The sequence below is a fragment of the Populus alba genome, chromosome 4 (genome assembly GCF_005239225.2).
Source record: "Populus alba chromosome 4, ASM523922v2, whole genome shotgun sequence".
In the NCBI taxonomy this organism is placed as follows: Eukaryota; Viridiplantae; Streptophyta; class Magnoliopsida; order Malpighiales; family Salicaceae; genus Populus; species Populus alba.
This window is the reverse complement of record NC_133287.1, coordinates 3,832,409-3,845,493: the sequence shown is the minus strand read 5'-3', so window position 1 is coordinate 3,845,493 and position 13,085 is coordinate 3,832,409. Positions and strand designations below refer to the sequence as shown.

Genomic DNA, 13,085 nt, shown 5'->3' with positions numbered 1-13,085 from the left:
TCAATGAAGAGAATGATAACAGAAGAGAGAGCGCCATTACAGAAGAAAAGGGAAAGGATCGTTGCCCTTTGAGCATGCATCAATCTGGGATTCTTCGGTTGTCAATTTGTTAACTGCATTTCCTCCTCTAACGCTACGCTGCAGTTTAATATGGTATTTTAATTCTGTCTTGTTATTTGTTGTCTGTGTTCTTCTTTCATATTTGATGTCAAAGGTCTCTCATTGCTTCTGTAATTGCAAGTCTCTGTCTCCTCTTCTTCTGATTCTGAGCTTTAAATGTAACTTTTGGAGGAAATGAAAGGCTAGTATTTTATGTAATTTTAATTTAATGAAAGTTTTGGTTAGGCTTTTCTTCTCAACCAATAACACTTGCAAGTCCTGTATCAATTTAACAAATTAAGAAGACGTGATAATATCCGAGATACGTTTTCATGGTATTCCGATCATCACATACAAAATATAGAAGCTCAAGATATTTAGCAAGGATACTGAAATACCGAGGACACAGAAGTCAGAATAGCATTTAGGATAAGTTTATCCTAACGACACCGAAGGTTATGAGCTAAAATGGCAGCTACATCATTCGATATCGGTAGGGATGGGTAGGTGTGAGTGCCGTCGACATAACCAAAAAGGTTATAGCTGAGAAGGAGAGACTCGAATTGAGCATGCCGTAAAGGGAAGTTCGCTGGTGTGAGTCGTGCAGTAATTTGCTAGGTGGCATTTTGATGGCTATTAGAACACTGTTAGAGGAAGAAGTGGCCATGACGGATGCAGGAAAGACGAGAAATACTCGTCGGAGTTTGGAGGCGTTGATCTGATACAATATGATCAAGAATGAAGAAAATGATTCACACCTATTTCTATCGTAAGATCGAGGAGGTTTAAATACAGATTTGAAAAACTTAAATTACTCCTAAACTTATGCTAACTTATAGCAACTTATATATATATATATATGAATGTATGAGCTATGCAAATTTCCTGAACTAGCTGATCAAGAGCAATTAAAGTGTCGGGTGCAGTTACAAATTCTGGTGCAAATTTTCTGTATGAATGAATAGTTGTCCTTAGAATCCCTACCCTTTTTGTTTTTTTCCCTCAAAGATTAAAATAATCTTAATTAACATGTTTATAAAAGTGATTGTCTAAACTTTTTTTCCACAAATAAAAAACCAATCTGGATCTTAATCAATATTGTAAATTTTAGAACATGTTATCCTCCATACTCTAAAAAAAGTAGGCCTTTGATTTTATTATAACCATAAAAAAAAGAAGATCGATGTTAAAATGAATACGTCTTAGATGTGGAATCCTAAATTCTATTATTGTATTTTTGATATTATGGACTGAAAGGATGTAAATGTGTATAAGAATTCTACTATAGGCATTTAGTTTAAAGAAATAAAATAAGAAGGAAAATGAAGAATGGGAATGAGAATGAAAATGAAAATGATTTTCATTTCATTCTCACAAGAGAGATGGAATAAAAATTGTAAGTATTGAGTTTTTATTTTATTTTTAAGAACTATTTAAAATACACACCTCGATCAAATGAGAAATAAATTCTTATGGAATCCTAAATTCTAGAACTAAACTACTACCTCAAATAATATCATAATTCTAGCATTATGATATTATTTTTATTCAACAATAAAGATATATTTGTTGTATTTTATGCATTAATTAAAAAATAAATCCTTTTTTAGATGATTTTAAGAAAAACGCTTCCAATATTTAGAGAAAAACAAATTTATATGAATACAAGTTTTAAAGTTCTAACTCAAGAAAAAAAAAAAATGTGTGTTTTCTTAACCACCAAGCCAACCATTTAAATTAATAAAGATGTATTTGAAGATATGTCCATTAAATAAATTTTTAAAATAGAGAAATGGCCCCCCGTTAAATTATCCATTTGATGTGTAATTAGCACAATTTAAAGTTAAATTGTCATATGTTCCCTCATATTTTAGATTTTAGTCAAATTAACTATAATATATCTTAAAACTAGTCATGGAAAAGTGAAGAATTATACTTCCAACATCTGGTCATGCATTTTCTTGTTTTCCATCTAAAATTTTTAAGAAATTACCTTACCACTTACCTTACAGCTCTTACAGCTCTAAAATATTTGGGGTACTATAGGTGCCCCCTTCACTATACTAGACGGGTTTTTTTAAAAGTTTTTTTTTTTTTTTCATTTTACTCTTTTAATTTTGAATTTATTTTTATAAATTATTTTAATTTATCTTTTATAAAATTATCACAATCTAAAACGAACTTTTTAATATTTGATTTTGCTTAGTTTCCGAGCATGTATTAAAACAAATAAATTTAACTAATGAAAAAATAAGTAATAAATAAATATTAAAATACATTTGATATTGGATTAAAATAAAAGGATTAGATAATTATTTTATTAAAACATATAATAGTTGACTCCTTAAATATTAATATGAAAATCTTTCTTGTATCAAATTTAGTTTGAGGTTTCTTTTATGATAGACTTTTTTTTTTCCTGATCAACTGGAATTACTTTTTCATTCTTCTTTTTATATTTCCTGTGATGGAGTGATCAAACAAAAAGGAACAAATATTGAGAATTTTAGCAAATTCATCGATAATTGAGAAATATTAAAAAAATACTAAAAAAAATACTATGACCATAGGAGGTTCTATTTCAAAAAATAGATTATACCATCAAAACTGAGCAATGTGATATTTCTCTCTTCAATGAATATGAAACCATTAGATTTTTATTTGAAAATTCTATAAACCCTGTAATAAGATATAACTATATCGATATAGGATTAGGTGCTAAACCAATGTCTAGAAAATAATTTAATATTGCAATTTTTATGGCTACAAGGGATTTTAGGTTACTATAATTCAATGACTCCTTATTAGGAATCATTAAATCCAGTCTTTCTAGTGGACCAAAATATTTTAATTACTATCCAAGTTTCACCATATCCTTGTCTTAGATAAACATTTAGATGTGTTGATTCTTCTTATTAAAACTCATAATTATAAAATATAAAATAGATCCTTTCATATTTTGTTAGTTTACATGATCTATTACAAGGTCATGAAATCATCTTTTATCATCAAAACCTTAAAATATAGTTTAAAAGAAGAAACTAGTCCTTAGAAAACTATTATTTCTAGGTCAAAAGGTGTCACCACTAGATATATAAAGTAGAATGTGGTTTCTATTCCATCAAAGAAGGGAATAGAAAATGTCATTATGGCCAAAACCATTTAATGTCAAGAATTGAATAGTATTACTCAACATGATGATGATCGTGTTAATATAATTTTTTTTAGACATTTAATTGACTTCAAGACTAAATCAAGTCATGATTGTAATGAATATAATAAGTCTAAAGTCTTTAATGCCTTATCTATAAGCCAATCTTAAAAAATAGAATCTAATTTCTTATCAAGAAGTTAGTCCTATAAAATTGAACCATCCATTAGGATAACCACAACCCAAAACATTAATCTCCAAGGAGTAAATAATTTAACTTATATAACTCAACCTTTTTATATCCAAACTACTACTTTTACGGTCAGATAACAATCACCAAACATGTCTCCTACATTTCACGTTGTCTTCCCATAAACATAACCTATAGATAGGAAACTCAATATGCACCAAAAAGATTTTCTTCTTAATAAGTAATTTTTACAAAAATATTCTTATTCTTAGAACAATATTGAAAAAAAAAAAACATGGTTTTTCCAACCAAAAAAATGAATCCAAAACTAAAATTCAAGAACAATATTATGAGTTATAAAAATCCATGGATTTCATATAATGTTTTTTGAATTGTTTGAATTTTATGCTTCATAAAATAATATAAGCTATACTTTTTCAAAAGAAATTTGTGTCTATACAAAAATCCAAAAAAGAAAAACTGGTCTAAGTTCTAAGATAGAAGTTATCCATCCTCTTTCTACAAAAAATAAAATTTCTTTAAAAAAAAAACTTCTTTAATTGAGAATCATTTTAAAATGAAAAGAGAACATGAAGATGTCATGTCTAATGATATTAAAAAAACATCTTTAAGAAAAACCATTATACTAATAGATTTCTCCTATTTTAGGAGGATCATTTAACCGAAAAATAAATTTATTTGAGTTATTAAAAAACTATTGGTTCTAAAACTCTGGTATTTTAAGACCTATTTTCAAACTTTATGAGATTTCACTCAAAATAAATTGAGAATCTTCGTTCTCACTTAGGTTGCTTGTGACTTTGCCCAATCTAGTGAAAATATGAATATCATAAATATTCCAAGTTCATCTTCTAATGAAAAGGATCTTGAAATAAATAAAATTTAATGGAATCCATCTTCTTCTAAAACATATTACTAGGGCTGCCCTGAATACAATTTTAGAAGAAAAACCAATCATTATCCAAAACAAATACAACTTTAACTATATATATATATATGAATAGAACATAGATGGATTAGCTGAATAGCAAATCATTGGTTCATTCCAATAAAAAACCATGGTATCTAATATTTATAAAACCCAAACAAGTATTCATGAGAAAGATATAATTGAATTACTTGTAGTTGGAGTTAAAAGAATGGTGGGACAATCTGCTTGCTAATTTTATCATGAGTCTATTTTAAAATTTATAAAAATAGGTTTAAAAGGAAATTGAATTTTAAATCATAAGGATGGACTCATTCAAAATATTGTTGCATCTTTAATTTTTAATATATTCAAAGCCATTTAATATAAAAAGATAAAGGCAAAGGCATTTTAAAAAAAAACAAAAAAATATCGAGAAAATGGGCTGAAATTGTTTTTTATGAAGATGAAATTTCCCTACTAAAAGTCTTCAATTCAACAAGCTTCTGAGCCTCGACTTCAAACATACCTTAAACACTCAAACACCTTTTGACACAAGCAAAATAATATTTATTCATTTGGAAGCCCACATGTTACTCCAACAATTGATGTCATCACTCACTAAAACAACAACAAAAATCCTCTTAGGTGGAAAAACAAAGTTCCATCAAGCTTCATAAATCAACAATAATTGATCCAAATCTTTCAAAATCTATAAAGGTGGTGGTTTAAAACCAAATACCTCTCTTCAAAATGTTTTTTCTAAAAAAAAGAGGCTCTAAGTAATTTCCAAATATTTTTCAAAACAAAATTTTCAAAAAATTCCACTAATAAAACATGGGTTTTACCGTGACAATTTAGGGATCATTGTCAAAAATATTTAAGGGTTTTACCCCACTATGAGAATATACTGATCAAAACCGGATTATTCAAAATTAAACACAATTTAAAAAAAAAAAAATACTAATTTTGTAACCCATTCAACATCCAAACACTCAGGATCATTCTTCGAAATGACCTGAAGGACCAAACTCCCACCAAAAATTCTGTGGAAAAATAATGTGAATCAAAAAACCACCCAACATTCAATTACAGGGACTATAAATAAACCTGTTTTAATGCCTTCCTTGTTCAAAGCAAACATTCCAGGCACTCCTCCATGTTTTATTGGAAACCAGGAAAAAAAAATTAATTTCGAATACCAATTTATGAAGGTTTTCAGAACTTTGTCAACAAATTCCAACCAGTTCATAAAAACAAAAATATTTTCCAAAACTTCTCCATTTTTGCTCTAATTTTAGCATTCCATGGATTTGAACAAAGATCTCAGCCGTTAAACCTGGAAATTAACGTTTTCTTTTAATGGAAGTGTGCTGAAAGTCAAACAGATCATGGTGGGCATGGGTCTACCAAGTGGGTAATGAACGAGCTTATCAAAAGGGAAAGGTGACGAGCAAGTTATGAGAAATGAAGATAATGATGCTAATATTGTGGATAAGGCTCCGCAAGGCATTGCAACAGCAGTTGAAGAGGTCTCCCGTCTGAGTCAACGATGCAGATGCCCAGTCAACAACCATCACTCCTGAAGATGATGATATAATATCTCACGCGCTCAAAAGATCATGTTAAAATATCTCGGTCATGGCAAACCACGACTTAGATAACACTCCACGAATAATACGATGATGATATAAAGCTGTCGAACAGGGAAGGTAACAAGAGCAAGTAATGTGAAGTTTACGATCTTTGAATTAAGAATGTTGTTAATTCCATGTGAAACTGCATGGGTAGTCTCTTTGGAATTCGTTTTGGGCTCCACCGCATAGTTATCAAATCCAGATTGGTTTGGGATTCAGGTAGATTTAGTAACCAATCTAGATAAAATAAAAGATCAGCAAGAATAAAAAAAAAAAACGGTTAAATTCAGTCGACTTGGTAGAGATAATTTTTTAAAAAAAATATATTTTTTCTTCTAACTAAAAAACTTCTATTTTTATATATTTTTAAATTGATTATTTATTTTTTTCAAAGTTTATTATATAAATAGTAGAAAAATATTTTATTTTTTTAATGTGGGATAAAAAAAACTTTTTTGGTTTAAATACTTCAATTTAAAAGGATAACATAGTATCTTTTCAACGTGGGATAAAAAATATTATGAAATAATCTTTTAAAATTTATTATTTACAACATGTATAGCTTATATTTACATGAATTGTTTTCTTTTTTTTATATATATTTTTAAGTTGATTGTTTATGTTTTTCAAAGTTTGCTGTATAAATACTAGAAGAATATTTTATTTTTTTAATGTGAGATAAAAAAAATCATTTTGATTTAAATACTTCAATTTAAAAGGATAACATAGTATCTTTTTAATGTAGGATAAAAAATATTTTGAAATAATCTTTTAAATTTCATTATTTATAACAAGTATAGCTTATATTTGCATGAATTGAATTTTAATTTTTTCATATGAAATATTAAAACTTCAAATATTGTTTTAAATTTTTTTTTAAATTGATTCGGGTAGCCCAGTCCCTTGACCGAGTCAACCCCCATATCAAGTTTGATAATTATGCTCTACAGTATTATTAAGTTTTCGAGTGCTTTCTTAAAATATATTTGTCTTCAAAAAAAATATTTGTAGTGTTTTTTTAATGATTTTAATATGTTAATATTAAAATATATATAAAAAAATTATTTTAATATATTTTTAAAAAATAAAATTATATTTCACACGACAATAACAAACACCCAATTAATCAAAGTAACTCACATATTTATTTTATTTTATTTTATTTTTAGTACGTTTTTCTTGTAAAATACACTAGGGGGATGTGACCTGTGGAATAATAGCTTCAATGTGATGTTCAAGTCCACTAATGACAGCCCCCCGTTCTTGAATCTCTTGACAGATTTTAATTTAAACAATGTCAAAAGAAAAATGATACGTTCACACAGAAGAAAAACATAGGATAAGCAGCATTAACTATTTCGTAAGAAATTATTACATAATTTGATTGTGCAAATCGAACAAATAAAAAATGCTCTTATCATCAAAAGACGATGGCTTTACGTTATGAGTTAAGAAGATTATGATCTGAGTTCTGTATTTTTGGTTTGTTAATTCCCGGAAAGTGGACACAATAGCTTGCATATAGCCAAGAATTAAAGTTCTTAGCGCTGTCCAACCGGCATTAGCACAGTCGATCTATGCAGGGACAGGTGCTAAAGTGTACAGCAGCAGCAGGCATGATGCTTCCAGAGTTTTTTGTGTATTGTGAATCTTGTACACCATGCCTCTCCTACCCTCCTCCATTCTTAGCAATCTTGGAGGACAGAAAAGGGGGATCCAGATTGCTAATAATGGACAGTCAAAACCAACAGATCTTGGTTTCTAATAAAAGGGTTGACAGCAACACAAATCCTAAACTATAGAAAGAACAGCCTAAAATCAACAGATCTTGGCATGAAAACAAGGAGTAAGAAACGGGCACCCCCCCAAATTCACAACCACAAATCTTACCCTTCACCTCCTACCTCCATCCCTCCCTTCTTTTATCCCAACAAGCTGAAAACCATCCCATCTTTTCTTTTTGTGTATCCTTCTCTTCCCCTCCTCTATTTGGAAGGGCAGGGTGTCGGCGTGTTTTAAAACCCTCTCTTGTGTTTGTTCCCATGCCCATAATGGGTTCTAAGTTCTGGCTGGTTTTCCTCATGTTGGCTACGGCCTTGGTTGTTGAGTCGACAACTTTGATGGATGATGCTGACCTCTGGGGCCTGTCCACTTTAGGCCATGACAGTAACGGTTTCGAATTCAGCACTGAGATGATGATGGATTCTGAGATCAATCACAGGTTGCTGGCTCAGAAGACAAAGTACATTAGCTATGGAGCCCTAAGGGCTAACTCGGTCCCTTGCAATCGTCGCGGTAGTTCTTACTACAACTGTAACAAGCGGCAAAAGGCTAATCCTTACAAACGTGGATGCAGCACCATCACAAGGTGCCGTCGGTACACTCATTAATCAATGAAGAGAATGATAACAGAAGAGAGAGCGCCATTACAGAAGAAAAGGGAAAGGATCGTTGCCCTTTGAGCATGCATCAATCTGGGATTCTTCGGTTGTCACTTTGTTAACTGCATTTCCTCCTCTAACGCTACGCTGCAGTTTAATATGGTATTTTAATTCTGTCTTGTTATTTGTTGTCTGTGTTCTTTCATATTTGATGTTGAAGGTCTCTCATTGCTTCTGTAATTGCAAGTCTCTGTCTCCTCTTCTTCTGATTCTGAGCTTTAAATGTAACTTTTGGAGGAAATGAAAGGCTAGTATTTTATGTAATTTTAATTTAATGAAAGTTTTGGTTAGGCTTTTCTCTGCATTTCTCAACCAATAACACTTGCAAGTCCTATATCAATTTAGAAGATATCCCTGATTGGCCTTTGGAAGGAATCAGGACCAATGACTGTCATGATGTTCTGCCGCCAGACAACCATGTATGTCTGCATTCTTTATTCATTCAAGTTCTAGCAGATCCCAGCTAGTTTAGTCATCTCGTTTGTCTAATTCCAGTTGCATTCGTCAACAATCCATGTATATGACATCGACACGAGAAGTATACATAATTCATATCAGAATCTGTCCATAAATAGCAAATAGATTTGGACACATGTACATGATGATAATGATTATCAAGTAACTCCAAGGCCCAAGAGAAATGATGAAAAATCCTGTACTGTCTAGAAAAGAGGGGCTGCCATGGCAGCTCCTTTCCTGGTCCAATTTAAAGAAGGAAAAAACAACTTTTTTTTCGAGCTCCAAATGAAGTGTTGAGAAAAGGAAAGGCATTTGTTCTTTGATCCATCTTTTGGTAGTGGGAATAAGCGCATGCTTGCAATCTTTTCAGAATTGTTCTTCATGAACGGTTCTCGTCGACCATTGACATTTGTCCATGGAATGGAATGGAACTTCCCCCTTTCCACCAAAATGCTTTATCATAATAATGTCTGGTTCTCCCTCCCTTCAGCCACACTAGCTAGACAAGTTTATTCCCTATTAAAATGAAAGTCGAAAAACTTGACATGCTTTTATATTTTAATTAATGCGCCTAACACTCAGCATTTGACCCGTGAATGAATAAATCGACTCCCACTCACGTGATTGATTGGATTGGATTGGATTGGAGCATGCCTTGTGGAAAAGATGCAAACAGAGGAGCCAATTGACAGGGGAAGGAAGATGATGACGACGGTGATTAAGACGATGGTGATTGCTGGCATGCAAAGGGCCAAAGAGGGGTCTCCACCCCAGACGGCGCACATGAAAGTTTCAAGTTTAGCAATTAATGACCGGCCAACTGTAGGATGAAGAGAGTCTCAAAACCAAATTGTCCACGGAAAGAAACAAATGGTGTACAAGATAAAACAAGAGAAAACACAAGAGCCCACCGCTCACCACCATGTTTTCTGGCTTTCCCATTACTATCCTTTTTTTTCTTTCCTTTCATCATCACAAGTCCCACCATCCCTACCACCTTCACTTTCTCACGTCCCCATTCACCACAGTTAAGGTCTTCTTCGAGTCAAAAAGCAAACTTAAAATCAAGTGTTAGATTCAAAGAAAGAGAAACCAACTGCCTTGGCATGATTGCTTTTCCAGCAACTCTAGCGTTTGATTATCAAAGAAACCCTCCAAACTTGGGAAAACTCACTCGGATGGGCCATTAATTCCTTCCTTCCCCACAAAGTGGGCCCCGAGATTTACTTGGATCCCAACAAAACGATCCCCTTCTCCTCTGGCTGAAAATTCTACCGCTCTGGTCATTAACACCACTAATTACAGCATGGCTTCCTCCCTTGCGACCCTAATTACATCCCCCACACCAAAGCAACAAGATCAAATATCAACCATTTCTTAAAAAAATAGGGAGAATTTTTAACGGGATTGGTCAGTTCCTTGTCCAAAAGGAACTCTCATGGGCGATAAAAAAAAAAAACAGGGCAGCACATAACAGTGCTTTCAATACAAGAACATAGAAACGCTATGCCCCTCCTGGGAATCCTTTTCCTCCACTCACGAGAAACTGAAAACTATAGGGGGTCAAGATTCCTTGCCCATTTATCCACTCTTTCTTCGACAGCAAGTCCAAGGCGCTTTTGCCCATTCTATACACAAAAAAAAAACCCTTCCCCTTAATCCCTTCTCACCTCACTATTCAATCAACAACTGTTCTTACATAGCCTCTGAAAAGAGTTATTGAAATACCGAGTTGGGTATCAGTCCCATTCATTGTTGCATTTATTGAGAGAATGGAAAAGGGGACAGTCAGCGAGTGTCCTCTTCAAAATTCAAATTATAGCAGTCATCCTGCATTTCCTTTAAGAATTGCTTGATAACATAATTAAATGAGTGAGAGCTAACCACCAAATGGCTCTTAAATTCACTAGATACTGTAACGTAACAAACTAGAAGTTAGAAAATTAACCAAATTTAAGTGTAAGTTCAATTCTAATTTCTAATAATTGGCTTTGATTTTTAGCAAGTTTACAACTACCCCTTTATTGCAAAGTTAAACGTTACAAGAGTCAAACTTTGACTCTTCCCTTCTCTTTTCTTTATAAACTTTATTTTCTTTTTCAACATGCCCAACTTTCTCATCAACCAAACACTTTAATACATTAACAAGAAAAGAAAAGGCCTAAATGAGATGGCGAGAACAAAAATAAAACAAGCATCGAAATATACAATTGAAGCAAAGATCCTCTCACTCTCTTCAAATATCCAACATTACATTTTTTTTTGGTTTAGTCTCATAATCAGTACCACCTTAATCAACATCAATGGCAGCAACAATATATATAATTATATATAAAAATATTACACAAAAAAAGGACTAAAAATGACATTTATTACTATTACTTTTTATTTAGGATGAAGGATTAACAGAACCTGATATTCTTGGTGAGGTAATAGGAAATAGAGGCAACAATCGGGGCTCCGTTTCTCTTGGTGAGGATCCGGGTGACGGGTGCAAGTAAAATCCTTTCTCTTTAATTGCTTTCTCCTCTGCATCGGTATCCATAGCCTCAGCATTAACAACGTTATTGTTGTTGGTGGTGGAGGTGTTAATGGGACTAAAACTATTACTATACTTTGCCGATCCGGATCGGTCAAACGGGTCGGGTATTAAAGGAGTAACCGGGCTTAAAACAAGAGCTGGGAAATCGAGAATGCTTGGGGAGAGGATCTCTGGTTTCCTTGAAGAAAAACCTGAACTGGGTTGGGCAAAAATTGGATTTAAAGGGTTGATCTTGAGGTTCTTGAGTGAGTTTCTACGTTCATAAAGCTTGAACCCGGAAGATTGGTTCTTTTTGGGCATGGATTTAATTGGAGGGATGTTGTGGGTTTTAGGTAATGGGTCGACTTGTGAGGTGTTGGGGGCCGTGGTGGTGGTGGTGGTGGTGGTGGTGGTGCATGGAGGTTTGGGTTTGGGTGATCCAGTCAACATCTGGACTACTTGTTTGAAGGAAGAACTGTCAGCTTGGACAAAAGTTGTCGGGTATGGGTTTGTGGATTCGGATCTGGAAATGGGTTTGGGTGATGGAAGTGGTGGAGGGTGGTTAATATTGTTGTGGAGTGCAACATTATTTGTGGTGGCGGTGGTGGAGCTGCTGTTGCTGTTGCTGTTGCTGCTGCTGCTGTAGCTAGTTGGTGAAGGAAAAAGAGACTGTGGGTTTTGATTATCTTGATGTCGTGGTGAGGTTTCCATTGATGTTTGTGGTGGTGGTGTTGTTCTTGCTTTCTTTCTTGTTGCTCTCTTCAAGAGACAGAAATGAAGAGGACGAAAAGAAAAGTCTTCTGAACTTGAGGGAAAGTAGAGATGTGAGAGAGAGAAGGGAGACTTTTGCTACCTTGTTTGGTTTGGTAAGAAATGTTTTGGTGGGGACTCGGGACTTTGAAGTTTCCTCGGTGGTTTTACTTTCAACGCTTTTTGGGGACTCTGTCTTCACGCTCCAATTAAGGACACCGAAGTGTGGTCGATCATCTTCGAATTTGGTGTTTGATTCAGGATTTTGACCCTAAAAAATAAAAATAACAAACCTTTTTTTTTTGTCTTAATTTATAATAAATTTTATTTTTTAAAAAAATATTTTTTATTTTAAAAATTTTATTTTTAATATTAGTATATTAAAATAATATAAAAATTCAAAATTCAAAAACAGTTTTTAACCGTAAAATTAAACACTATTGAACAAGATTGTGATGTCCATTAACAAGATTTAATTAAATCTTCAGGATTTCTAGGTAATTTATTGCATATTCAAATTAACTAAATATGTAGTGATAAAGGAGTAATTTATGGTCGCAAAAAAAAAAATAACAATCTTAAATTTTTAACCACTCTATTTATGTTTATGTTTTATTCTTATATTGGAGATTGTATTGTGTTGTACTTTATTATGTTTAATTGCTTGCATTATGATGTAAAGCAAAACACGTAAACGTTTCATGATAAACTATAGTATTGTGTTGTGAATAAATGTAATATTTTTGTGCTATTTAAAATAAAAACTATTATAAAATATAAACTTATTATAAGATTTTCAGTGACTGAATTGATTAAAATTAAAATTATAATATTTACATTTTAAAGTCGAAACAAGAACGAGGGTGTAAAATTATAATACTTGAAATATTACTATAGATGTTGAGATAG

General features: G+C 32.4%; 2 protein-coding genes across 2 annotated transcripts; one reads left to right on the top strand and one right to left on the bottom strand.

Annotated features, from left to right (window-relative positions):
- The first annotated feature begins 8,056 nt into the window (after positions 1-8,056).
- LOC118047255 (protein RALF-like 19) lies at positions 8,057-8,655 on the top strand. Its single transcript, XM_035056501.1, has 2 exons — positions 8,057-8,373; positions 8,607-8,655. Exons 1-2 carry the CDS (start codon positions 8,057-8,059, stop codon positions 8,653-8,655), a joined length of 366 nt encoding a protein of 121 aa, XP_034912392.1.
- A 2,421-nt stretch (positions 8,656-11,076) lies between these two features.
- On the bottom strand, positions 11,077-12,308 carry LOC118047293 (VQ motif-containing protein 4-like). The gene has a single exon (XM_035056547.2). It carries the CDS (start codon positions 12,135-12,137, stop codon positions 11,295-11,297), a length of 843 nt encoding a protein of 280 aa, XP_034912438.1. The 5' UTR covers positions 12,138-12,308; the 3' UTR covers positions 11,077-11,294.
- Positions 12,309-13,085: the final 777 nt, after the last annotated feature.